Source organism: Oryza glaberrima, chromosome 3, assembly GCF_000147395.1.
Source record: "Oryza glaberrima chromosome 3, OglaRS2, whole genome shotgun sequence".
NCBI classification, from domain to species: domain Eukaryota; kingdom Viridiplantae; phylum Streptophyta; class Magnoliopsida; order Poales; family Poaceae; genus Oryza; species Oryza glaberrima.
The window spans coordinates 34,245,828-34,270,791 of record NC_068328.1 but is presented as its reverse complement, the minus strand read 5'-3'; the positions used below and the strand labels follow the sequence as shown (position 1 = coordinate 34,270,791).

At 41.3% G+C, this 24,964-nt stretch overlaps 5 protein-coding genes and 1 non-coding gene across 10 annotated transcripts; 2 read left to right on the top strand and 4 right to left on the bottom strand.

Moving 5' to 3' along the window:
* Nucleotides 1–1,072: 1,072 nt before the first annotated feature.
* TRNAE-CUC (transfer RNA glutamic acid (anticodon CUC)) lies at nt 1,073–1,145 on the bottom strand. The gene has a single exon. It is a non-coding gene; the product is annotated as a tRNA-Glu (tRNA).
* Nucleotides 1,146–1,656: 511 nt separating this feature from the next.
* On the top strand, nt 1,657–4,029 carry LOC127768361 (uncharacterized). 3 transcript variants are annotated; one of them, XM_052293917.1, is made up of 4 exons: nt 1,657–2,018; nt 2,776–2,853; nt 2,940–3,132; nt 3,545–4,029. In XM_052293917.1, the coding sequence occupies exons 1-4, from the start codon at nt 1,725–1,727 to the stop codon at nt 3,649–3,651; spliced, it is 672 nt and encodes a 223-aa protein (XP_052149877.1). In that variant the 5' UTR covers nt 1,657–1,724; the 3' UTR covers nt 3,652–4,029. The 3 variants fall into 3 exon arrangements, with proteins under 3 accessions (XP_052149877.1, XP_052149878.1, XP_052149879.1); XM_052293919.1 differs by having other exon boundaries at nt 1,837–2,018; nt 2,784–2,853; XM_052293918.1 differs by lacking the exon at nt 2,776–2,853.
* Nucleotides 4,030–5,000: 971 nt separating this feature from the next.
* On the bottom strand, nt 5,001–7,682 carry LOC127767621 (uncharacterized). 2 transcript variants are annotated; one of them, XM_052293016.1, is made up of 9 exons: nt 7,381–7,682; nt 6,962–7,104; nt 6,722–6,825; nt 6,559–6,624; nt 6,358–6,455; nt 6,133–6,258; nt 5,767–6,051; nt 5,617–5,682; nt 5,001–5,523 (listed from the first exon to the last, which is right to left on the bottom strand). In XM_052293016.1, exons 3-9 carry the CDS (start codon nt 6,765–6,767, stop codon nt 5,374–5,376), a joined length of 837 nt encoding a protein of 278 aa, XP_052148976.1. In that variant the 5' UTR covers nt 6,768–6,825; nt 6,962–7,104; nt 7,381–7,682; the 3' UTR covers nt 5,001–5,373. The 2 variants fall into 2 exon arrangements, with proteins under 2 accessions (XP_052148976.1, XP_052148975.1); XM_052293015.1 differs by lacking the exon at nt 6,962–7,104.
* Nucleotides 7,683–8,399: 717 nt separating this feature from the next.
* On the bottom strand, nt 8,400–13,801 carry LOC127767620 (flap endonuclease 1-B). Its single transcript, XM_052293014.1, has 17 exons — nt 13,691–13,801; nt 13,480–13,596; nt 12,792–12,850; nt 12,642–12,701; nt 12,352–12,405; nt 12,222–12,270; nt 12,061–12,108; nt 11,647–11,712; nt 10,960–11,010; nt 10,750–10,869; nt 10,596–10,680; nt 10,092–10,173; nt 9,827–9,935; nt 9,694–9,750; nt 9,550–9,596; nt 9,413–9,470; nt 8,400–8,826 (listed from the first exon to the last, which is right to left on the bottom strand). The coding sequence occupies exons 1-17, from the start codon at nt 13,700–13,702 to the stop codon at nt 8,662–8,664; spliced, it is 1,239 nt and encodes a 412-aa protein (XP_052148974.1). The 5' UTR covers nt 13,703–13,801; the 3' UTR covers nt 8,400–8,661.
* A 1,940-nt stretch (nt 13,802–15,741) lies between these two features.
* LOC127766202 (guanosine deaminase-like) lies at nt 15,742–19,926 on the top strand. Its single transcript, XM_052291284.1, has 5 exons — nt 15,742–15,848; nt 16,766–16,825; nt 16,957–17,147; nt 19,387–19,491; nt 19,575–19,926. The coding sequence occupies exons 1-5, from the start codon at nt 15,833–15,835 to the stop codon at nt 19,761–19,763; spliced, it is 561 nt and encodes a 186-aa protein (XP_052147244.1). The 5' UTR covers nt 15,742–15,832; the 3' UTR covers nt 19,764–19,926.
* Nucleotides 19,927–20,294: 368 nt separating this feature from the next.
* On the bottom strand, nt 20,295–24,553 carry LOC127766201 (probable polygalacturonase). 2 transcript variants are annotated; one of them, XM_052291282.1, is made up of 7 exons: nt 24,137–24,553; nt 23,915–24,040; nt 22,745–23,062; nt 22,352–22,472; nt 22,086–22,260; nt 21,919–21,989; nt 20,295–21,345 (listed from the first exon to the last, which is right to left on the bottom strand). In XM_052291282.1, exons 2-7 carry the CDS (start codon nt 23,930–23,932, stop codon nt 20,618–20,620), a joined length of 1,431 nt encoding a protein of 476 aa, XP_052147242.1. In that variant the 5' UTR covers nt 23,933–24,040; nt 24,137–24,553; the 3' UTR covers nt 20,295–20,617. The 2 variants fall into 2 exon arrangements, with proteins under 2 accessions (XP_052147242.1, XP_052147243.1); XM_052291283.1 differs by having other exon boundaries at nt 23,915–24,028.
* Between the last annotated feature and the right edge of the window lie 411 nt (nt 24,554–24,964).

Sequence of the window (24,964 nt, the reverse complement as noted above, 5' to 3'; positions counted from 1 at the left end):
CCAGCGACGAGGAGGGGGCAGCGGCAGGCTGGATCTGCACCGCATCTGCTTAAGGAGCCCCGTCGCCGTGCCGCCACCGAGCTTGATATGGGAGAGGGGACGTCGTCATCAGATGTCGTCGCTGCCGGTGACAACAAATTTTGAATTCTTGAGGCGTGGAAGAGAATTCTTCTCTCTATATTATCAGGTAGCATTACCAAAGTTGTGAAAGCACTGATGGTCTGATGCATACTCATCCGGGAAGCACTACCAGCAATCTGGGCTTCAGATGGAAGGATATAGATGGACACGTGGCAGAAATTTGGAGGTGTCTAACTTAAATTTTTAGGGCGCCACGTGGCCCAATAGGAGACCTGATTCTTGACCCTGCAATCGGTTATAGAGATTTGTAAGATCCTTGTAAGAAGATATAGGAATCCACACCACATAATTAAAATACTACACCTCGGGGTGACCCGAACCTATATACTTTTGTGGTCGTTCATTCTCCATTGGTAGGCGAGGGGCACAGTTATTAGTCTCAAGTGCACTTGGCTTCTCGACCGGACTCATGAAAAGGGGACCTAGTCGGATCCCCGTGATCGGGAGCTCTAGCCCACAACACATAGGCGCGTCATAGATGTTGGAATAGTCAAGTTCAAACATGTGAATATCACATTTATTTTGTCTATTGCATATTAAAATTTATAAGATATTTTTGGTTTATATATCCATAACAAAGCACGTGCATTTTTGAAAAAAATTTCTCACTCTATTGTCCAAAAAGATAGTCAAGTTCAAACATGTGAATATCACATTTATTTTGTTTATTACTTATTAAAATTTATAAGATATTTTTGTTTATATATCCATAACAGAACACATGCATTTTTGTTAGTTCTCCAAAAAGAACACAAAGGATATAAAATATCAGTTAAAACAAAACTTTTCTTACTCTTATTGTCCAAAAAGAACACAAGGATAAAATACTCCCATTCTCCAAAAGGTTGAAGCAATTTTTTTTCTTATCTATTGTCAAAAAGAACACAAGGATAAAATACTCCAATTCTCCAAAAAGATAAAACAAAATAAATTCCGTTGCCGGGACTCGAACCCGGGTCTCTCGGGTGAGAGCCGAGTATCCTAACCAGCTAGACTACAACGGATTCTGACGGGGGAGCACTCATTAATTATTTGTCTGTGTATGACGTTATCAGGCGATTACAGAAGCCCGCAGTGTATAGGATATAGAGGGCGCGTGTTACAAACAATTAAACGGCCTGATCTTGCTATGATTAAGATGAAGAGCAAAGATTGGCTAATGCGAATTATTATCGGAGAAAAGGTGGCTGAGCCGTGTTTGTTAATTTGACGGCTCGTCTCGATCTGGGGCGGCCGTGACACTCGGAATACTGAGACGGGATTGAGAGTTTGAGATCCCCTGATAATTTTAGGGGTTAATAACAAACACAAGTAAAATGTAGATTTATTTACACACAAGTAGTATAAGATGTAGTAATCGGACGGACGTGGTAGAGGGAGACGAGAGAGAAAATGGAAGGTTCGGAAACGGGATCCCGAGGCTGACATGTGGGGCCACAGTTCCCGTCCGTTCTCGCCCGCGTGAGGTGTAAGCAGAAAGACGATCAATTCAATTCGGGTCGGTTTCGCCTCGTCTCTCTCATTCAGATCGTCTCTCTCTCTGGGGGGGGCTTCAAGGAGACGACGCGACGGCGGCCAGAGAGATGAGCATCCTCCCATGGCAATGGCAATGGCAAGGGCAAGCGCAAGCGCCCCGAACAGCCGGCGCCGGAGGAGGAGGCGGAGGCGGAGCTCAACTCGATCTTGCTCCGCAAGATGGGGTGCACAAATATGTTGTCGCCGTCGCAGCTCTCGAAAATAAAGACGATGTTGCAGTCGAGGCCCGATATCTGCAAGAGGAACAGCCACCTCAAGTTCTGCTACAGCCTCCGCAACCGCAATGTGTTCGTCCCCAAAACCCACAAGCCACGGCTAGGCCCTCTCCAGTACAAGAAAGGGTAATCTCATCCCATCTCATCTCCTCCTTTTCCTTCGCAATTTCATTTCCTCGCATACAAATGTGAAATACTACAAATTTGTATCAGGGGGTTGCTATAGGATTAAGTTGATGATAGGAATCTGGATCGGGGTCCCCTTCCTCCAAACATGCCCTAATGTTTTTTCTTTTACTTTGTTCGGCCGATATAGCATTATCCCTTTTACAATCAAATATACACTAAATGTTTCACTATGTTCAGTTTAACATGATGTTTTTTTTTTGAATTAGATTGGTGTAATGCAACCAAGACTTGATTACCTATAAACATGTGAATGGTCAGCAAATTGATTAAGCTCTGTGCAGTCCACATCGATATGCATGCAATGCGCAAAATCCAGTTTAGACATTAGTTCCATTGAACATGATGTACTCTGCATTATTGGAACACCTGTAAACAAGATGTTGCATATTTAGAGCATTTTGAAAGATATTTCGTTGCTCCTGATTATAAATGGCAACCCAGGAGCATTTTTGTTGTACAAGTGTTGTTTTAGAGCTGTTGCAGTTATCAACAGCGTTTGACAATCTGGTTGGTAATCCAATTGTCTGTGCACTTGTTGACTAACGTTTGAACTGTTTTTCATTTCTTAATATAGTTGGTTTGTAGCTCAAAAAGAAAAGAAAAACTGAATCGCTCTGAATATAGTTTTCCTTATGGCAGCTATTTATCAACAATTAACTGATGACTATGCTGTCTTTGCTCTACTTCCTTGCAGGAAGGAAGTAGAGCAAAGACATGGCAGACCCCAACATGTGCAAAGGTTGCTCTAGAACACTATAACAGATCAAATGAGGTGTCTGCTTAAACACTTTTCATGTTTATTCTCTATATTATTTGTGCCATAGGAGTACCCACTTATGTTGGTGAATATGTTGGCAGGATGAATATGAGATGGTTAAAGCACTGTACAGTGTTTCTTCCTTCTTCAATGGTGTGTGGGTGCATGTAAATTTCCTTGCTAAACTCAAAGGGGCCACCCAATGTCCTGACCTTGTTCCCAAGTTCTTCTTTGCTGAAGTGAAATCCGATTTTGATGGAAGGTCATGTGTCTCTTGTGTTAAGATTGACACAGGTATGTTAAGTTACAAACCACGAGATTGTTGTTGTATTGGTAACATTTCTATATGAATGATGGTCTACTTCTCTCTTTCTACTGCTGCATATTTCAAGTTTAGTTTGGTTCATTGTAATCATAGGTTCTGTTAAGTCATAGGTTGACCCAAAAAATAATTTGATAAGTATGCATGCAACACTTGTGAGGTTTTACTATGCTAACAAAAAAATGCGAAGCAGATAAGGCTTGTTAGTGAAAAATAAACCATCGCATCCACGTTTTGATAAAAGAAAACAAGAGATCATTTTCGCTCGTTGTTTCATCTCTAGTTTGACAGTATTAGTTTTTGGACTCAAATACTATTATCATATTCTGATTGGTGCAAATCATTCACATAAATTAAGTTCTAATTCTGACTTATTTCTTGCAGGTAATCCAGAGGCAACACCAATTCGCGGTTGTGGGATTTGCCAAAATAATGAGATCTACCATCCTGCTGTTGGAGGGCACCGAGGAGACAGGAAGAGTGCATCATAATGTACGAATGGATGTAAGCGGGCCGACCGGATAATCTACTTATATGTTAAATAAGTGGCTAATCCGCAGGTTTCCGCATCATAGCCCGATTTACCACGCCTAGAAATGCAAGTGGGTCAATTCATAAACCCATCCATAGGTTAAATTAGTAGGTAATCCGCGTGTCAATCCGCGGCCTGAGTTACCCACTAATTTTGCCTATAAGCGGCTTCACGGGTTAGCTCGCTTGTATCCCTTTAGGCTTTAACCATAGTTCTTTTAGACAGAAGACAGCTGCCCAGCTTTGGATTGCAAGCATAACAGTTGGTACAGAGCTTCTTTTTTCCCCATTAACTACAAGATTACAGATTAGGGCGAACTCCGATTGAGTTGTGTATATACAGTGATCAATACAATACTCTGATGAAGATGAACTTCATTAATTCACAAACCCAGAATTTACAGAAAATAATCAATTCAACTCTCTTCTCATTAATTACAGATCGATCGAGAAGAGAAGCAATGCATATGCATAACCTGCTGCAATTCGATCGGAAAAAAAAATCACTCCGAATCTTTGATGAAGATGAATTTCATTTTTAGTTCACAAAAGGGCGTGATATCACACTTTACAGAAAGAATCAGTTCAACTCTTCTCATTAATTACAGGTCAATCGATCGTATCTTCACGCATCTCAGTTGCAAGGCACGGATCAAACAAACACCTAATTGATTGATCCATGCATGTCTAACTAAACCCGCTCTTCGATGAAAAACACTACATTACTGAGTGCTAGAGCCGCTCACTACGGATCAATCAAACTCATGGCAGTTAGGTTTATCCGGGCACTAAAAATTTTTCTACACCGGCCGCTGATTTCAGTACATTTTTGGTTCCTTCTCTGAAAGTTTAGCATTTTTCTCTGATGATGAAACGTAACTACCATGCGTTGCATGAGGCAAACAACGATGTTTCCAACAGCCGGAGCTGGAGTTGGGACGTCGTCAGTTTCAGAGGGGTTCAGAGATTGAAACTCCGAACAATCTCTATACAGGAAAAATCTTTTTTTTAAAAATCTTGTTCCTTCTCTGAAATTAATTTCAGGATTTTTCTGGTTATGAAGAGTGAACATAAGTAGCACGTGCGTTGCATGTGAGGCGGCAAACATGTTTGAAGCCGGAGCTGGAGAGTGGAGACCATTCAGTTCCAGAGAGGGTTCGGAGATTAAAACTCCCAACCCCTTTGATCCTTCCTTTTTCAGGCTATCTTCTTCTTCTTCAGGTTTAGGACATAGATCGTCCCATTTAGATCGGATAACAACCATTTAGATATGCATGCAATGCACAAAATCCAGTTTAGACATTCAAGGTCAGTGGCAATTAGTTCCAGGAACACGATGTATCATGTATGCATTTTTGGAACACCTGTAAACAAGATGTTGCATAATTAGAGCCTCTTGAAAGATATTCCGTTGCTCCTCATTATAAATGGCAACCCAAGAGCATTTTCTTGTGCAAGCCATCCACTACATTTACTTCTCAAAGTTCTCACTAATCTATCCAAGTACAATTGATACAATTCCATCAATACTGGAATTCTTTTATCCATAATCTCTTACCTACTACTATATGCATGTCAGCATGTGTCTTCTGTTTGCACCCATGAATAGCAATCTTTGATATACTTTCATCAAACATTCATTTTTGCACAATATAATATCCATGGGGCAAAGTATGACACAATCAAGCAATAACCGTTGTCTCAGAAGCAGTGGAAGCAAGAACAACATCAGATTCAGACCAACCGTCCCATATCTCGGGCAATGCTTCCTTGATGTTATGAATGCTTTCAAGAGCGTGATCAGCACCTGGAACCAGCGTTGGCCTCCCAACCTGCAGCAAATTCGTAATATTTTATTTTAACACGATTACACGAACAAAGAAAGGTAGGAGTTTTCAGGTTTTGAACTGTTTATGTAGTCTTACAATCACAGTGTGAAAGCCTGCAGCTTTTCCTGACGCTATGTTTCGAACGCTGTCATCAAAGAAGATCTGAAAATACAAGTTCAAGAAGTCAGATTGCCGCCGCTTGATACAGAAGATTTTGGGCCATGTAACTTAAGAAAAGATTCTCACTGTTTTCTCAGGATCAACATTCGCAATCCGAATCGCCGCTTCCATGGCTTCAATAGAGGGTTTGCAGAGAATTGGTGATTTAGGTCTGAAGCTATCAGATTCATCCAGGTCATCCAAATCAGAAGATAGTTCATCAGAGATAGAACTCAGGGGCTTGTGTAGACCATGGCATGTTGGGGTTGGTGGATTCAGTGTCTCGAAGCATATTATGCCTTCGAAGCAGTCCTGTATACCCACCCTGCACAGAACCTCCTCTGCATGAGCTTTATCAGAGTTCGTGAATATCTGCAGCAAGCAAATCAAAGATTATAAAAAACCTGCCAGCAAGGATCTTCCAAAAGGCAAAACTATAGGGAAGTATCATACTATTTTTCTCTGTGGAATAGAAAGTAGAAGGGTCCTCAAAACAGGGTCGAAATGCAGATTGTCATATGGCAGTGTACCATGGACATTTGCATGAAATTCATCATTATCAAACTCGTAACCTAATGCCTGCAGTAACAGTTGCATGATTAGAAAAGAATAAAAAGGCAAAAATAATATTGGCAAAATCAAGTTTTTTTTTCTTTATGCAAAATCAGAGAGGTTTACCTTAAGACCAGCCATCGTGGTGCCATATTCCTTGTACAGTTCCAGGCACATATCTGCAATTTGGCTTTCTTCAATTCGCAGATGGTGACGCATGTAATCTGGCAGTCAAAATTACCAAATTGCAGTCTCTCCCAACATTTGTGAGAATAAAAGTGCTTTATAAACAGGAAGATACGGAACATGATTAGTATTACTACACACCTTGTATATTTTTGCGACAAGCTAGATTGATGCCAGAGCTGAAGGGGTACAGGGTATCATCCAAATCTGAAGATGCCATAGCAAACAGATTCATTGGACTGTGCAGTTATATTGAACAAACAGTGTCCTCTGGTTTTATAAGGAATGGAATTGTGGAACATACCAAACAGCAAGCACTCATACTTCGATCCTTCAACTATAGCCTCCATTCTTGATGATCAAAGCTGAAAGGGTGATTTCTAAATGAAATCACACCAATTTGAGAGCCTGAAATTACATGAGGAACTTATAGAATGACAATATGATCTCAAGAGCAAAAATTGGAAGGGACTCTGCAACATGCCTGGTAAAACAAGTAACACGGATTTCAAGTACAGAACCAATCAAACTGAAGCTGCCAGACCTGAACTTCAGCGATTCACAGTCATGTTATATTGTTTCCAGGGGCATATAATCGTTTTTTTTTCCCCGAGAAACTCGGGAGGCTGTGGTAGGAAATATATTTACAGGGCTGAGCTTTTGGCAGGACACTCTTGGCCTTGAGTCCTGACAACCCCAGCAAAATATTTTTGTGGTTAGAATTTGGTGTGAGCATCTGATATAGACGATGTAAATCAAATCCACCATTGTTTCTACCGAGAGGGCATATTCTGACATTAGCTAAGTTTAAGTGTACTTTTAAACTTCAATCAAGTATCATCATCACAAAACTGTCCAAGATAGAAGCAATAATAGGACAAAACGTCCTCCGCAAAAACAAAAAGGGACAATAATACCAAAATAAAGCCAAACAATGGAGAGCACAACGAGAGAGTTGCTCACCTCAAAACAATGAAGGCTTGAAGGCTCCTGATGAATGGTGTTGAAGCTAGCACTCTACTTATAGCATTCCAACTCCCCAAGGCTCCACGTACAGAAGAGATGCCCAGCTGCATTTGAAGGCATGACATGATTACATGAAGCACAGGATATCCAGCCAATTTGTTGCCCGTCACTGTAGCTGTACATCAAGGCAAAGATGCCTCTTAACAAGAGAACAGATCTAGTGTTCAACTTTGAAGGCTGGCATATGCTCCCAACTCCCAAGTAAGATCTGCATGCCAGGTTCCTACAAAGTGGCCGGGGAATATATGGCAACAATTGAAAGAATCAAAGAATACAGAGAACATCATCTGTTTTGAATACCGTGGAATTTTGCGTAGATGAAGAATATTGGAGCACTTTGAATACCGTGGAATTTTGCGTAGATGAAGAATGTTGGAGCACTTTGGTAGCAGTTGGATGTACCATTCGTCTATTCCAAGTGCTGTTGTTTATCCAGCAGCCTCTGTTGAAGTCATAAAGGATGAGAAAGAATAAGAATATAAAATGGATATATTGCGAATCAGAATTCAGAAGCTTCCAAGTCTCCAATGGTCCAACTTCGAATACCTCCACTTCACATAGTTTGTGCAGTTCGATCAAATGGGACAACCAACAATACAGGAATGTTCCAGGTTTCTTGTGCTAAGGATACTTTTCTATTTTGAATATTATTGCCATTTGATGCTAATATACAGCATTTATGCTCCAGGGAAAGATCAAAGCAATTCAGTACTCCCTCCGTCCCAAAGTATAAGGGATTTTGGGCTAACGTCCAGATTCGTAGTACTACGATGTGTCACATCCACCCAAAATCCCTTATACTTTGGGACGGAGGGAGTACTTAATAACTGAGAGAAACTTAAAGATTAATACAGATCATGCTAAGGCTATCACAATTCATGTGATGGAGAGGGGTACATGCACATCCTAGAGAAGACACCAGGAAAGTTAAGCAGCCTCAACCAGTTTCCTGCTCGTTCTGGCACCTTGACAAAATTTCAGATTATAGCCAAAAGGTGATCAAATTCTTCATGGTCACCGTTCAACACTCAAGCGAGAACCAGTGCTAAATGTGAGAAAGCTCAAGCATTCAACTTGATTTTACAAGGCAAAAGGCTGAACTACAATAATAGCATAGGCTCAACGCATTTCAAGAAATCACTAATTCTTCATGAAGCTGTAGATGGTGTCAGTCAAAGCTTCAGCCAACCAACTCATGGAAATAGAGCAGCTCCAGATTCAGATGGAAGCATATGTAGATATTCTGTGAAATCCTGATCGCCTGCCCAGCATGAACGCCTTTGAATTGTCATGTATGAAGTTCAAGCTTGAGCTCTTGCACACTTGTAGAGGTGACCTAGCCTTCATGACTTGCCCTGGACCACCCAGGATACATTTGGGTTCCTGTTATCCAAGACAATTGATGGACTAGGTAAGGATCCATGTTACACTAATCCTACTTTTTCCATATGTTACACAAAATGTATACCGACATGGTAAGATGGCAGAAGAAAGAACAACAAAGAAAGAACAAAGAACACGAGCACGTATCAATAGAACAGTAGGAGCGAAAAGATGATAATCAACTATATATGAGGTTACAATTGGACGAATTGCAGTGGTATGTAGCATCCGTCAACTCAACGAGAAATTAAACCCATGTTGCTATGAAGAAATATACTTAAAGGGTAAAAAAAGAATCCATGTAAAAAAAGTAAAATAGAAAACAACACTACCCTGGCCTTCTGGAGCTACAAACGGCTATCAGAATTCAAATCATGGAACAGCAGATATATTTCAGCCCAGATAGAGAAAATACACACCACAATTAAATGAAACCTAAAGAACAGTAAGTTATGCAATAATGCGATAGAACCAATTTTCAGAGAGCTAGGGTGTAGGCTGGATATCATGATTGCATGTGTAGCCCGTGCAATATGTTAGTGAGCCAAAGTAAATAAGAGAGATGAAACAATAAGTAGCTCTGTACCTTCCCTGCAGTTGATGTAGATCCTGTTAAGTTCGCTACTGGTGCCAAAAGCTTCCCTCTGAAACAATTGAAAAACACAACTTCAGAACTGCATGGATATTTCTCCACAAGATAACATGTTAACTGTTGTTGCTTACCGCCCAAGGGAAAAGTTATCATTAGCAGCCTTTATCTTTTCTACAGACTGGTGAATGAATATAAGGGAAAGGGTCAATTGTTTCACAATAATATGCATAAGGGGAATTATTAATATATAAGTGAAATAAAAGATGCACTCATGCCTTTACTACTCGATCAGGACTGAAATTATTTTCGGCTACCAAAAAGTTTATAAGGCCCTGGACAAAGAAAACAAGAACTGTCAGCATGATAAACAACAGGGGCCGTGTGGTATGGGCAACTACCAAGCATAACCTCCTCATCTGGTGGGGTCCACAGGAAGTCTGGAATATCTGTACAAACGTTAGGTTCCTTAAACAATGCCCGAACTTCCTGGTAAGGCCAGTCTTCTGGGACACTATACCTACAGATCAAGAAAGTATACGGTACCTCTCAAAAAAAAAATGAAGCATATGGTAAAACCTAGAAACTAAGATTACTCAGAAAATGGAACAACAAACTAAAGAAATGCCAGTTGAACCAGGTCATCAATTTAACATAAATCCCATGGAAAACATACCTTGTCTGGCTAAGATTTTGCACTACTTCTTCTATACAACCATGCTGACGAATAAGTTTCAAAGCTCTCTGTCCCCCAATACCTATTCAAAACAAGACAAGAAGTAATAATAAAATGCAAGGACTTGTATAAATTTATGATAAAGATAGTCAAGGAAGGATGCAGCATACACAACATTCAATTCTCCAGCATTATGATATCTCTACAATCTTCTTAGAACTTTGAGTGGCATTTATTCAAGATTTAGCCAACAGAAGCACAAAGCGTTGAGCTATAAAAGCAATTGCAGAAAATATAATTTGAAGTTTTTAACTCAAGAATAGGATATCACACTTCCACATTTCTATTATAGATACATTAGCAATGGAGAATGCTATGTCTAAAGCACCCATGACATGAGCAAGTAATGAAGCAACCTCTAAATTCTGAATACAGCATGGTAATATGATATCATTGGTAGAATCTAATATTAAGTGTGTGAAAAAAGAAAAAACGTGATAAAACCTCTAATATTCTCGCAGTAGTCACAGCCACTAAGGATACACAAATCAATGAACTGATCCATTGTGAGTCCAAGTTCCTCCAAAACCTGGAAGCCAACAAATAATTGCCATGATGCTCGGAAAAATGTTGATGATGAAATTTACTAAAGCATTACCTTTGACACTTCGAATTCTGTTACAGGAGATCTCTTAAAACTCAGGTCGGTTAAATGGCGAAGAAACCTTCTAGCACCAAAAGTTAGAGAGTCCATATCCTCCGAAGCTATAGCAAAGACCTGACAGTCACAACTCAGAGTAAAATATAATTCGGTCATGTAACGAGGGCATCGACATAAATTTGTAATAAAATCATCGGCTTGTTAGACCTTGTGATTTTCACAGAGTGCTGCGCACTGTGCTTCTGCCTCCCCTGGTGCCTGCATATGTGATACCATGAATTGATTAGAAATAACAGTGAAAAATCATTAAAGCCAAGTATCATGCTTGCATCTTTGCCCTGAGATCATAGGTATGGCATGTTGCTCAAATGGAGCAAAAAGAAATAGAATTATGTCCCACGTGTGGTGATGTCTATAACATAAGAACCAATTGTTGATTGCTAAAGTTCCACCAATCTAATACTGCATGTATACCAAAGCCGGGTTATCCTAGCTAGCGCTCAAGCATAACAGCAAGTCCAACTTAGGCCAATACCAAACAAACATCTACACATGCAAAAGCTGAGCAGGCCTTAACATCTAGAATTCTCATAAGCTGGACTTCTTACGTAGTTTACTGTTGCCTGAAGCCATTGCAATAGAACCCTATGTAAGATAATCTAAGCTTTATGACATGTTGACCCATAAGTTTAAGACCACCGGATCACAAGCAGCAACTCTATGAGTGAGGCTGGTGCAATTTCCTTCTTTTGGTTATAAGAATTTCCAAATGGTCTGCTAACTCTCCAAGGAGTTGGGAAAGCATATCAAAGAGGAAAGTTGATTGTCTCGTTTGATCATCTTGTGGTAAAACGAAGACTAGGAAGAAACTGATGGATTAAGCACGAATTGTACCTGAACTACAGGGACACCCATCAAGCTTAACAGCCTCTTACAGTCTTCATTGTGCTTTTTTGTGACCTGTGAAGAAAAAAAAGGTGATTAATGCTTTGGACAACAGCAGGATTTTATAGACGATCTAATTGAGTTGTGAAGACAAATCTCGAAATGGCAGATTTTGTGATGCTGCTTTATAAAAAATCCATTAACATATTACTCCCTCCGTTTCACAACGTAAGTCATTCTAGCATTTCCCATATTCATATTAATGTTAATGTATCTAGACATATATATCTATCTAAATTCATTAACATCAATATGAATGTGAAAAATGCTAGAATGACTTACATTGTGAAACGGAGGAAGTATTTCCTAAAGTTACTGTAAAAACTTTTGATTGGCTCACTTCCCCCAAACGTAGGTAATTACCTTTACAGTCCTTTTGCTAAATTTTTCAATTAAATCCTCATCTCCAACCTGTAACATAAATGCTGCCTCAGAGGTGCAATGCAATAACAGATAAATCACCCCAAAAGTAAAAAAGGTACAATAAGAAGGAGGCAATAGTACTACGGTTAGGATCAGATGACCTCAATAGCTCTATTTAGATCTTCGGAAGAACCATCTCTCTTCAAAGACCTAAAGAGTGGTAAACATAGGAAATAAAAATACTGACACTCACAAGAAACAATCAAAGCAAAGGCACTATTCAGAGTATACCTTTTTGCCAGTTCCTTTTTCTTCATGTCAGGTGGCTCACCATCAAACACAAAACTGGTATGAAATTTTAGCATTTAGTTCCTGTCAACAACAGTACTTCCTCCGTTTCACAATGTAAGACTTTCTTGCATTTGCCTACATTCATTTAGGTGTTAATGAATCTAGACATATGCATGTGTTTAGATTCATTAACATCTATATGTATGTGGGCAATGCTAGAAAGTCTTACATTGTGAAACGGAGGGAGTAGCTAGCAATAAACAGGGAATACAGGATGCATCAAAACTTACACAGGTTTTATTCCTGCTTCTAGAATCCTAACAGTTCGGTTCAACATGCCCTGCAGATGACTACAATTCACATGCATGTAAAATTCTTTTATCTAAAAGAAGTCATAACCACATGAGTTCACCAGCAGGATATAGTGTACTTTCCCTCACCTTGTGACTTCACCAGCCTCATTGGTCAGAACTTCTGTTCCTTTCCTTCCTACCACAATCTACAGAAATGTCATATACACAGAACATCTGAATCCCCTTACCCCCAAAACAATCCATCAATAAGCTTTTTTCCCAGCGTAAGATAATATCACTAGTTAGATGGCGAGCGCTACCAAGTGGTTTCCCGGTCAATCAGAACAGGGTATCAATGCAAAGGGTATTGGTGGCAGTGAATTCACATCATTAGCCATGTCCTTTTTGTCTACAATTCTACATATAAGTTTGCTACTATCTTACACGGTAGAAATTGAGGCTCCGCGCATGGCATTAAGCCACTGACCTCCTATACATAGAAGCTACTGGTGATACGAAGTGTTTGCACAATTGCATTTGTTCAAACTTTTAATGCGAATTAAAACCCAACTCCAACTGACTGCACAATCGCCACCATTCGCCACTGTTTGCATTTGCTCAAACTTTTAATGTGAATTAAAAGTTAAAACCCAACTCCAACTGACTGTAGATCGCCACCACTTAACCACGGAGGCAGGTATCACTAAATATTCCCCGAATCAAGGCATTCCCAAAACAAGATAACACGATTGCTACAATCATACTCACAACTGAAGCGGAAGGGAGTAGAGTAGATAAGAGAGGGAGGGACGCCGCCACGGCCGGGGAAACTCACGAGGAACTGGTAGATACTGAGGCTGGCGTCTATGGCGACGACGCGGCCGCGGTAATCCTCCACCCGCCTCCTCACCGCCGCCCCCGGCGCGTGCTCCGCCAGCAGCTTCGTCAAACCCTATCGCGAACACGCGCGCAGGCAGAGGAGAGTCAGCGAGAGTGACGTCACATCGAGCGCTTCGGTGATAAGAGCGTGCTATATATGCATATACCTTGATGCCCATGGCGACGGCCGGCGGCGGCGGAGATGACCAAGCGCGGCGGCGCGGCGCGGCGAGCAGCCTCCGCTCCCTCGCTTCGGGCCACGCGACGCGGCGACGAAGTGGATAGCGATAGACTTCGGAATGGGCTATAGTACCTAACTTGGGCCTTTTCCGTGCGATGCTATAAATGGGCCTCCACCTTCCGCTTCTGCACATGGCCATAATTACTTTTAGTTGGCCCATTGAATTAACGAATAAGTCCACTTTGATTCCCTTAATATAGGTCTACACTGATTCGTATCGATAACGGATATGTTGATCCCAACTATGGTATAATTTGAATTTCTTGATGGGACGGTTTTGAGAGCGATTTTTACTAAGGCGGCACGTTGACTTAGTCCAACCGAGCTAACATGTGGGTCCCACCTAAATCCTAACTTCTCCCTTTTTTCCCCTTAAAAAATAATATTCCCTCCATTCCATAAATAAAATTACTCCTCCATTTGTTCCTAAATAAGTTTATTTTTAAGTAATCATTGTATTGGAATTTTAAAATATATGAAATAATTGTATTGTGAATAGATAAAGTAGAGAATAATTGCATTGAGATTTAATAAAGTGGGTTTTTTTGTTTTGTATTGGCATATGTAGTGTGGATGAAAAATAAAATTATTTTGAATTGAAGGGAGTACATTGTACTAACGTTTTTCCCCCTTATCTTTTTTTTATTCTAGCATCTCTTTCGAGCCGAAAGCAACTTCAGTTTTAAACAGAGCATAGCACCGTTTCAAGTTAGTATAATATACCATTATTAACGTGCAAAACATGGCCGTGGAAAGTAATGTTAGTAATGTTAAAAGAGTTAAATAACATATATTTTCTGCCAAGTGTAGAATGCAGAATCGTCGAAAGAAAAAGGAGTAGGTAAAAAGAGAGGGATTGTGCTCCTTTTTTTGCATCAAAAGACATGATAAAGAGGGAGCATCCAATGGCAGATGTGTCGGATAGTATAATCTAAGTTTGGTGGTAAGTGCGAAACAAATCAAACCAGAACAATACACACGAATCACGTTTAGAACGTCTATTTTAATTTAAGATAGCTTACCCATTAAACTAATTTACATCCAACTCGAACTAGCATTCCCTTCATTTTCAAATAACCGACAATGTTAACTATTATCATGGTTTCACGTTTTACAACGAATTAAGATAGACTATGATAAACAAAAATATTTGTAATGTTTTTCAGAAAATACACAAGTGGTGAATTTGAAAGAGGGATAGCGTATGATTGATATCAGTTAATTTCCCCATCATAAAATAAGTTCCAAATATATCCTAAAATAAATTTGTTCTTACCTCTTAACTATCGTCTATAAAAAATCAAGAAGTAATATCTCCTCAATACCATTACACATTACATAGTCACTATTAGAGAGGTGCACTATAGTTTATGAGAAAATGCAATAAATATCATTGGCAAGGCGCACAATTCTAAGAAATATAAAAAACAAGTGTAAGTTCTATAAAATGTTATCGTACAATTGACTTTGTCCCAGAAATACCATCATTGTTAGGGTTTAAATGTTATAGGATGAACAACGTATTTAACGGGACAGGCTAGACGAAACCCTAACAACGATAACATTTATGAAACAAATTAGTTTGTACGATGATATTTTACATAATTTACACCCATTGATGACAGTTTTTAGGCTCGTACATTTGTCAATTACATTATTTGGATTTTCTCTAGTTTTTTTTTCCTTTGCACCTAAAGTTTACACGGAATGTTTTTGAGCTACTAGTAACAAATGGGCCCTTGGACACCATGTGCTTAGCCCACAGGCCGTGCCACGGTGGACAAAGACATCTGGTGGGGCCCTCCTAATTCTGTTGACAAGGCGCCCCTTCGTTGCGTCATCCGCCATCCGCGCTTTCCCTTTCGCTTTTCCGTCCACACGAGGTCGGCCTCGCGCAGGCCCATGGGCTGGCCCACCCGTCAGTGTCCCCTCCCAGGCCCTATATCTACAGCCAGCACGGGAGACAAGGCCACCCAAGCCCATCCATCCCTGCAAGCGACGAACACATCTCATCACACCCGTCACCTCTCCTCTCCCCCAAATCTCGCGCTCCGCTCCTGCTCCTGCCATGGAGGAGGCTCAGGGTACGCTGTGACGTCAACGATACGGGCACACCAGTGGTTGCTTGCTGCGGCGCTTGGGGGGCGGGAACTGTTGGATTTTGTTTCCTGCTTTGTGTCTTGATGATTTGGTCTAGAGAAGGGGGGCGTGAGTGAGATGAGATCCAACAAGTTTGGAGTTCTTTGAGGATTTGGGGCCGAGAGATTTGCTATCTACCTGTTAGGAGTATTGTTAGGAGTAGGATGGATTTTCGATTCTGTGTTTGGTGAATTAACCGACTGCTGCAATTGGGATAGGAAGAGATTGCTCATTTCTGCCTCATGGGTAGGCTGCGATGGACTTTCTTAGGCTTAGTTTTATGTGTGATTGCGGTAAGAGGGGTAGGATTTAAGAGTTTTGAGTTGCTCTGGGTGATTGCAAGACAAACGGAGTGTTCCATGTTGGCTGATGCTGATGGTGACTTGGTGTTGAACCATGCTATTTATTTCCTTTCTCATGCACAGGAGTATAGATCATGCACTTCATGTCTATTCCAAATTTGTCATACTATAGTTGTTATGCCGCTTCTGGCATGCTACTTACTTTGCTTCCTTCCTGGAACTCATTCAGAAGAAATCCATGGTTTCAATTAAACCAAAACAGGATTCTGCATTTGTCAGAATTAGGAACTGTGGTGGTTTCTGCGACATGATGCAATTTGGGGACTATAGACATGTGGCTTTGGTCATCATAGATAGGTCTTACATGGGGGCATGGGACTATGGCCATGGAAGTAAATCTTGTTCTGTTGTCAGCTATTTACCATAGTTGTGAATGGCCTGCATGTTGATTTCTTCAGTCCTCCAGCCTAAAATTCTTTAATATAATCACTTCTTGTTGGGAGGAGCTGAAACAATCATTTCCAAGCAGTCAAATGAATTATTTTCTTCATTTTTAACAGTTGTGGAATCCAAGGACGGAACGATCTCAGTTGCTTCAGCATTTGCTGGTCATCAGGAAGGTATTATTACCAGATTTGATCTTATGGACATGATTGACCAATGAATATTATATATGTCCAACATCTGTTATTTTCTGCTGATTGGAGGACTGTTAAACACTCACTTATTTAATCTTTGATGCATTAAACAGCCGTACAAGACAGGGATCACAAATTTTTGTCTAAAGCAGTTGAAGAAGCTTACCAAGGAGTAGATTGTGGCCATGGAGGTCCATTTGGTGCAGTTGTTGTCCGTAATGATGAAATAGTAGTTAGTTGCCATAACATGGTTTTGGATTACACTGATCCAACTGCGCATGCTGAAGTAACTGCAATAAGAGAGGTAACTTGCCCTGTGTACTGTGGCTACCAGCTACATGGTGTTTACTCTTTACATTTCGTTGATAAACGGGAATACGCAAGGAGCGCATTTTTTCTATTAAGAGAAATAAAAGTTATTTACAAGGATAAAAGGAAAACAAGCAGGGGACCGATACAGGACGCTATGGAAAACTATAGGAATATCTCGCGCTAAATTTGGCTACCACGACCTTGTAAAGGCCAAACAGCGGGGATCCCGTGATTAGCCGACTTCCAAAGCATGGCCTCCTCCGCCATTGCTTTCGCCACTTCGGTCCAAGACCTTTGTTGTTGATTGAAGATCCGGTTGTTCCGTTCCTTCCAAATTGTCCAAGCCACCAGTGTCACGATAGTGTCGAAGCCTCGACGATGCCGGTCCCCAATCTTCATTCGGCTCTCACAGAGCCAATTGTGGAAGGATGGCTCGTTGACAGGTAAGCAGTTCGGACTCTTTATTGCCTGAAGCGTCCACCACCATAATTGTCTCGATTCAGGGCATGCTACCAAGATGTGATCAATGCTTTCCTCCTGCTGATCGCAAAGAACACAGCGATCCGGGTGTGGCAACCCCCGACTGCGCAGACGGTCAGCGGTCCAGCATCTGTTCATTGCGACCAACCACAAGAAGAAGCGGCATCGAGGCGGAGCGAGTGACTTCCAAATTGGGGTGGAAAGGAAGGCGACACGACCAAAAAACAAGGCCTTATAGGCCGATTTTGAGCTGTATTGGCCCGAACTCTCCCATTTCCAGATGATTGAATCAGGAGTAGTAGGATCAAGATCCACCATTTGGACAAGCGACCAAAGCTTTAGATATTCTAGAATAGGTTGGATCCCAAGTGCTCCTCGGATGTCTTTGATCCATTGGCGACCTGTTAGTGTCTCAGCCACTGTTCGACGCCGGCGCACGCGTGGTGGAATTTTATCATAGATGTTCGGAGCAAAGGACCGAATGCAACCCTCCTGCAACCAGCTATCTTCCCAGAAGAGGATAGTTTGTCCGTCTCTTAATTGACAGACGGTAGAGGCTGCAACGAAGTTCCTTTCCTTTTGCGACCCCGGAATGGCTAGCCCCTGCCAAGGTTTGCTTGAGGAGGTCCGTTGCAACCATGTCCACCTGGAACGAAGAGCTATACCCATAAGCTCCAGATTCGGTACACCCAAACCGCCGTAGTTTTTAGGGGCGCAAACTCTGGGCCAAGCGACCCTGCAACACCCTCCATTAGCTTGCGCTTTGCCTGCCCAAAGGAACCCGCGACGGATCTTGTCGATGCCCTTGATCACCCACTTGGGTGCATCAATCGCGACCAGCAGATAAATCGGGATAGCGCTGAGAATAGCGTTAACCATGGTAACACGACCAATTGAAGACATTTGGTTGGACTTCCAAGTGGGGAGGCGGCGAGCTACCTTATCAACGAGAGGCTGCAGATCCTCCTTCTTTAGACGGAAGATGGTAAGGGGCAAGCCTAGGTACTTGCAGGGGAAGGACGCCATGGGACAGGGAAGTTCTGGTTGTATCATGGCAAGAAGCTCTTCCGTGCACTGAATCGGCAAAGCCGAGCATTTTACATTTCGTTGATACTTAGCATTCTTTAGTAGTGGCCTCATCTCTGCTGATTGAATGTGCCTGATTCACGCTCTAACTTAAAACTAGAATGCAAATATACTGGACAGCCAAATAGATTCACCTTTTCATTTTGATATTAGTGCCGCAGCTTGAAAAATATACTAGATGTTATCTTCACAAGTTACAACAGCTAGGATGGTGTATGCTTGTCCTTTTCCTTTCATCCTTTGTATCAGAACATCAGAGGTACTCAATTCTAACTATAGAAAAGTGCTGTAAATAGCTATGTTTTGGCAGGTGGTAACTTAAAATACAGAGATCTTATTGGCCTAAAAATTGTTTAGATTCCAGTAAAACAAGGTCATGAGTGAATACAGAAATTCCTAGTTTTTGTTTTGCACTCTCAGAATTTCTTTGGCTGATGGTGTAAATGGAGTAGATAATTTCAAGCTGGCGGATAAAACAACAGAAATGCTTTAAAAAAATAAAACAAGCTCTTATTTATTAGGAACAATTCACTGAGACACTGATTGGCAGCAGTATGACTATTGTATTCTTTGCCAGCCAATTTGGGCCGATAATGCATTTAACATTAGTTTCTTTCCATTGTTTGGTTATCTTTTCACATAATAAATGTTTTTCTGTGCTATAGGCTTGCAAAAAGCTTGGAAAAATTGAGTTGTCAGACTGTGAAATGTATGCATCATGTGAACCTTGCCCAATGTGTTTCGGCGCTGTGCATCTATCACGGATTAAGGTTAGTTCCTTACCTTATTATGGTTCACCTGGAAGAATGTAGCTTTTGCTTAATTAACAATATTTTTCAATGCTGCAATGCAGAGGCTGGTGTATGGAGCCAAGGCAGAAGCTGCTATTGCCATTGGATTCGATGACTTCATTGCTGATGCTTTGAGGGGAACTGCTTACTACCAGAAGGCCAACTTGGAGATAAGGCGGGCAGATGGCAATGGAGCCCTGATTGCTGAACAAGTCTTCGAGAACACTAAGGAGAAGTTTCGGATGTACTAATTGTAAGTAAATACATTGTGGGATTTCACATCGCAAAAGTTCCAAACGTTCAGAAGTCAGAAAGAATAATGTAACCTTCGGCATTCTGCCATTAGTGGACCATAAGCTATCAATTTAAATATATGTTACTCTCATTATGAGGAAAGAAAATTGTTCTATCTCATTTTCTTGTTTAATGTCCAATCGGTTATTGATTGGGGAAAAAAATTGCTCATTTGGCCCCAAAGTTTGGAGTGCCTACGCAGAATTGTCCCCAAAATTTGTTGCCCGGGGTAATATATTGCTGGTGAACGAGGCTTCCTTCCTTGGACCTCAGGATCTATCACCATTTTTCATTTTGTTTTCACGCCCCTGAAACTGACTGCTCTCTTCATCTTTAAATAAAAGAATGATTAAAACTGACTCTTCTCTTCATCTTTTTTTTTAAAAAAAATAAAGAGAGAATGAATTAGACATCCTGCCTCTTGTTGCTACTCATTTTGTTTTCACGCTCCTGAAACTGACTGCTCTCTTCATCTTTAAATAAAAGAATGATTAAAACTGACTCTTCTCTCTTGTTGCTACTCAACTTACAAGTTACAATTTTGATGACCCTATCCACAAAACTGGACATATTGGAAGGAGGATCATACTGTTTTCTTCCCAACAAAAGGCTATGGAACAGATACATCACAAATCAAAGATGGTGACAAAAACATGCATGGTACACCAACATTCATCTCCCACAACTATATACAAGAAGCAAACATCATGCTAATAAAAAAAAAACAATCGCAAGAATCAGATGTACATGACGCATCCCACGAAGCAAAAGCCCCTCTGCAGCAAATAAATAGAGCATCTCTCTACCTACTCTACAGCATCGCCAACTTCAGTAAAGGATTTAGCAATCTGCTGGCACTCGACAATCTATGTCTGGCTGCCTGTGCATGTATTGCTGAAGAACTTCCACCATCATAGCAAATTGGTGTCTGTCCACAATCTGTTCTGAGTTGCTCACATGACTCTGGGATCACAGAGTTCGAATAACCTTCGATAAGCGAACAATTCCAGGGATGCATAGACTGTACACTGAGGGAAACATTGGACAGGCAAATGCTGCTGAAGTTGTCCCCCTCAATTCCTTCCAAGATGCCAGCGACACCAACATTGACGCCAACCACATTTTCGATTGTAATATTGCTTATCATTGGGAGAGCATTTCTATCATATTTGTCATCAGGATGTTCACCAAAGTTTCCGGTGATCCTGATGGCCATCGAAACATTGTCCATGCTCACATCAGATATGTACACGTTCTTCACATACCCTCCACGCCCTGGAGCGGTCTTGATTCTGATCCCATGCATTGAGTTGACAATGCGGAGACCCTCAGCCCGGACTTCGGATATGCCACCTGACATCTCACTTCCAAAGGCAATCCCTGCACCACCCCTTGTCTCTCCTGTGATGTTGCTGATACTGATGTTTGTGCTAGGACGAGCAAAGGAAATGCCATACTCATCCCACCCACTTTTTATGACAATAACATCATCTCCATTTCTGACATAACAATGATCAATGCAGACATTTGTGGACGAATCTGAATGGATTGAAGCTCCATTAGTACCACAGTTATAGATGCAAATATGCTAAATGGATATATAGTGTTAATACATAACTGGTGTACCGTAACCTTGGTTAAAGTTGCATCTCAAGAAAGGATATCACAAAATAAATGTATCTGTTGCATAGCAGTGTTTTTTGCCAAAGTGGTAAAGGGCTATCTTTTTTTGGTAATTTTGCATAAAACAGTAATACCTTTTCTATTGGTACCTCAAAACTCTAGCAGAGTATAAACGATCACTTCACAAAAGAACAATTTTAATCTTCTTTCAGAATTTTTTTTGGGTGAAGATTCCTTGAGAACTTCTATGTCCAGAATCTCAGCAGTAAGTGGAAGTTCTAAGGATTCTTTTTTTTTTTTTCAAATTTTGAAGCACAAAGCAGGGCAAATTGAAGAAAGAGCCTGTGAATGACATATTGATATTGCAGTCACTTTTTTCTTTTGCCATTTTTCTTAATGCAACGCAATGCTAAATGGGAAAAGTGAGGAAGACATTATGAACAATCAGGTTAAATTGAAGGGAGATAATGATTCAGAACTTCATATTACCTGGATCAATGCCATCAGTGTTCGGTGAATTCAGGGGCGCTAGGATTGTGACATGCTGGACAAGCACTTGGCTGTTTATTTAGCAAAAGCACTCTAGACAATAAATTTACAGTTGTGAATGAATTCTTATATTTAACAGAAAGCAAGTGGCTATTCAGACAACCAACCTGCAGTATACAGGATGGATATTCCAAAACGGTGAGTTCTTGAAGGTTAAATTGGATATAACAACATCGGTGGAGTACATCAACTCAACAAGATGTGGCCTAGTATAATTCAGTGTGTTGCTGTGGAACCAATCCCACCAAATGGCTCCCTGGCCATCAATGGTACCATTAGCGCCTGCCAAGAGTACCAGATTTTTACATACTGACAAAATAACTACAGTAACATCCCAAGAGAAATGCATGGTGCAGATATAGTACTTACTAACCAGTAATTATTACATCTGTTAGATTAGTTCCAAAAATTAGACTCTGATGTCTTTTTCCAGGGAGCTCTCTACCTCGCCCATAGGATGGAAGAGGATCAATGACTGGCCAATCGGATGAATCCTGAAAAATACATTTGGGAAATTATAACAAAAACATTCTGTATCAATTAAAGTAAATATTTAATTAATCATTTTTTCTAAACTTCAAGAAAACTGAATTTGTGCAAGTCTCTACGAAATACCATTTTAGTGTTCATATCAAGGTTCTTAGGGAACAATTGATCAACATAAGATTTGGCAATATATGATACTGTGTGCACGAGCACCATGTCGTAAGCACACAAAAATATTTTGGCTGTAATTATCATGTGCAAAGTATGTGAGTTATCCTACCGGAGATCCAATTATTTCTGCATCCTTATCCAGTGACAAAGTGAGATGGCTGATAAGACTAAAACTCCCTGTCAGCCACCTTCCCGCAGGCACGAAGAGCTGTGCGCCACCCTTGTCTGCAAATGAATTGAGGTAGAAGATTGCGTTCTGGAATGCTTTGGTATTGAGAGTCACACCATCCCCAACAGCACCAAATTCAGTTATTGTGACACTGTGGGGTCGATATACGCTTGATGCCATGTCCTTGCAGTATGTACTGGATACATTGGACCATTGAGTACCAACCATGGTTATGAAAACCAAAAGGACTCGGAGTAGCTAGCATAAATTCAAATAGAACAGTATCAGTACCCATCACATATTATCATCAACACTAAACAGATTAAGCATGAATACTTCCATCTATGAACACAAGTGATGCAAATTGTCCAGAATTATGCATCTTTGAGAGCATAATTCTTCATAGATCTGAATAAACTTGTCTCTATTTGTGTCAGAAACACCAATCAAGCACAATTTAGGGTAGTCTCATGTATTTTTCCTATCAAAAAAAATATTTTACATGAATAAACTAGAAAGTCCAAATATTTAGCTAAACAATGTGTCCATGTATCCTCTGAAGTTGCTACATGGAAAAACAATTTTTTGGATCAAAGAAACGCAACTAATCATGACGAGTCTCAACAAAAGTGTTCACTGTTCAGCCAAGCACATGATATTATGATCCCAAAAGAACATTTCAATCAAGTGGCAGGAAAAACGCAAGCAGCATGAACATCTGGCCTCTAGTTCCTCCCAATGCCAGTGCTCAACACAACCTTAGCACGAAACAGATCAAACACGCGCCAATGCTACCCAATGCCAAACAAAATCATCATAGCACCAACACCAATCTATCCAGTGCCCATGCCACCGCAGAAGAAGCCCCCAAAATGGTGTGTTGTATAGCCTGTAGCTAGATCACCAGCCCCAATCCCAATCCACTACTCACTCACTAAAGAAGGAAGGAACAGAAACTGCAATGTGTGTGCTTGGATGATTGGATCCCACCAAAACCCTGCTACCACCCTCCAAACCGGCATCCATCTCCCCCAGAGAGATCAAGAAAGCTACAGTGTCAGCAGAGCACAACCTAATTATCCCAAAGCTAAAGAGGGATTGGAAGCATACAGATGCAGATCTCCTCATCTTCCCCGACGAGACGGATCTTGGTCGCTGCTGCTGCTACTGCTAAACAGGGTCAACAAAAACCACCTCTCCTTTAATGCGGCAAGCCTGGACACACTGCAAGAACAGCTACCAGCCAAGCTCGTCAGAAAAAAAGAAAAAGAAAAGAAAGAAACGAAGAATCAGCAGAGCAGGAAAGGAGAAGAGCCAGCACAGATTGCTCACCACACCACACAAGAGCAGAGCAGAGCAAGAAAGAATGGATCAGCAACAAGCAAGAATCAAGTCCTCCCTTCTCCCCTCGCCTCTTCTCGGCCGCTCGGGAGAGAGAAGAGAAGGAGAGGAGCAGGTGGATTGAGCAGCAGAAGCAGAGTGAGAGTAGGAAGCAGCAACAGCAGCAAAAGGGGAGCAGAGGAGGAGGAGAGGGAGGCGGGGTCAGGAGGCCATGGACCCAATCATGCCACGGTGTGCTCCACCACCCGGCCCGGGCGTGGGCGGTCGGGGGCGGCTGCTGCTCTACTACCCCTCTCTCACCTCACCCGTGCGCTCGCGCCGTCGCGCGCGCGCGCGCGTGATGCGGTGGCGGCGGCGACGGCGGCGAGGCCGACCGGGTCGGAGCAAAGGCGAAGCGGAGCAGAGGCGAGCCAAGCTAGGAGGAGGAGGAGCAGGGAGCGCTTTATAGTGGCAGTGCAAACTGTGCAGGGCAGTTGGCTGAAGGGGGAGCAGATGATGATGCTGTCATAGTGCAGAATTTTCTCTTGTTTTGATCTGAGAATGGATTTGGTTTCTGCAAATTACACATGATTGTTACTTCTATAGGTTCCAAATACTTACATATTGAAACGATTGCTATTTTCCTTTTGTTCTTCTTCTTATCCTCTTGTTCCTGAACAGTTTTGGCATCAGAAATTCAGAATACACGGGATTCTCTGTTCTGATATCAGAATAGGGTTATTCTCCGTAAATTAGGGTGTGTTTAGTTCACGACAAAATTAAAAGTTTGATTGAAATTGGAACGATATGACGGAAAAGTTAGAAGTTTATGTGTGCAGG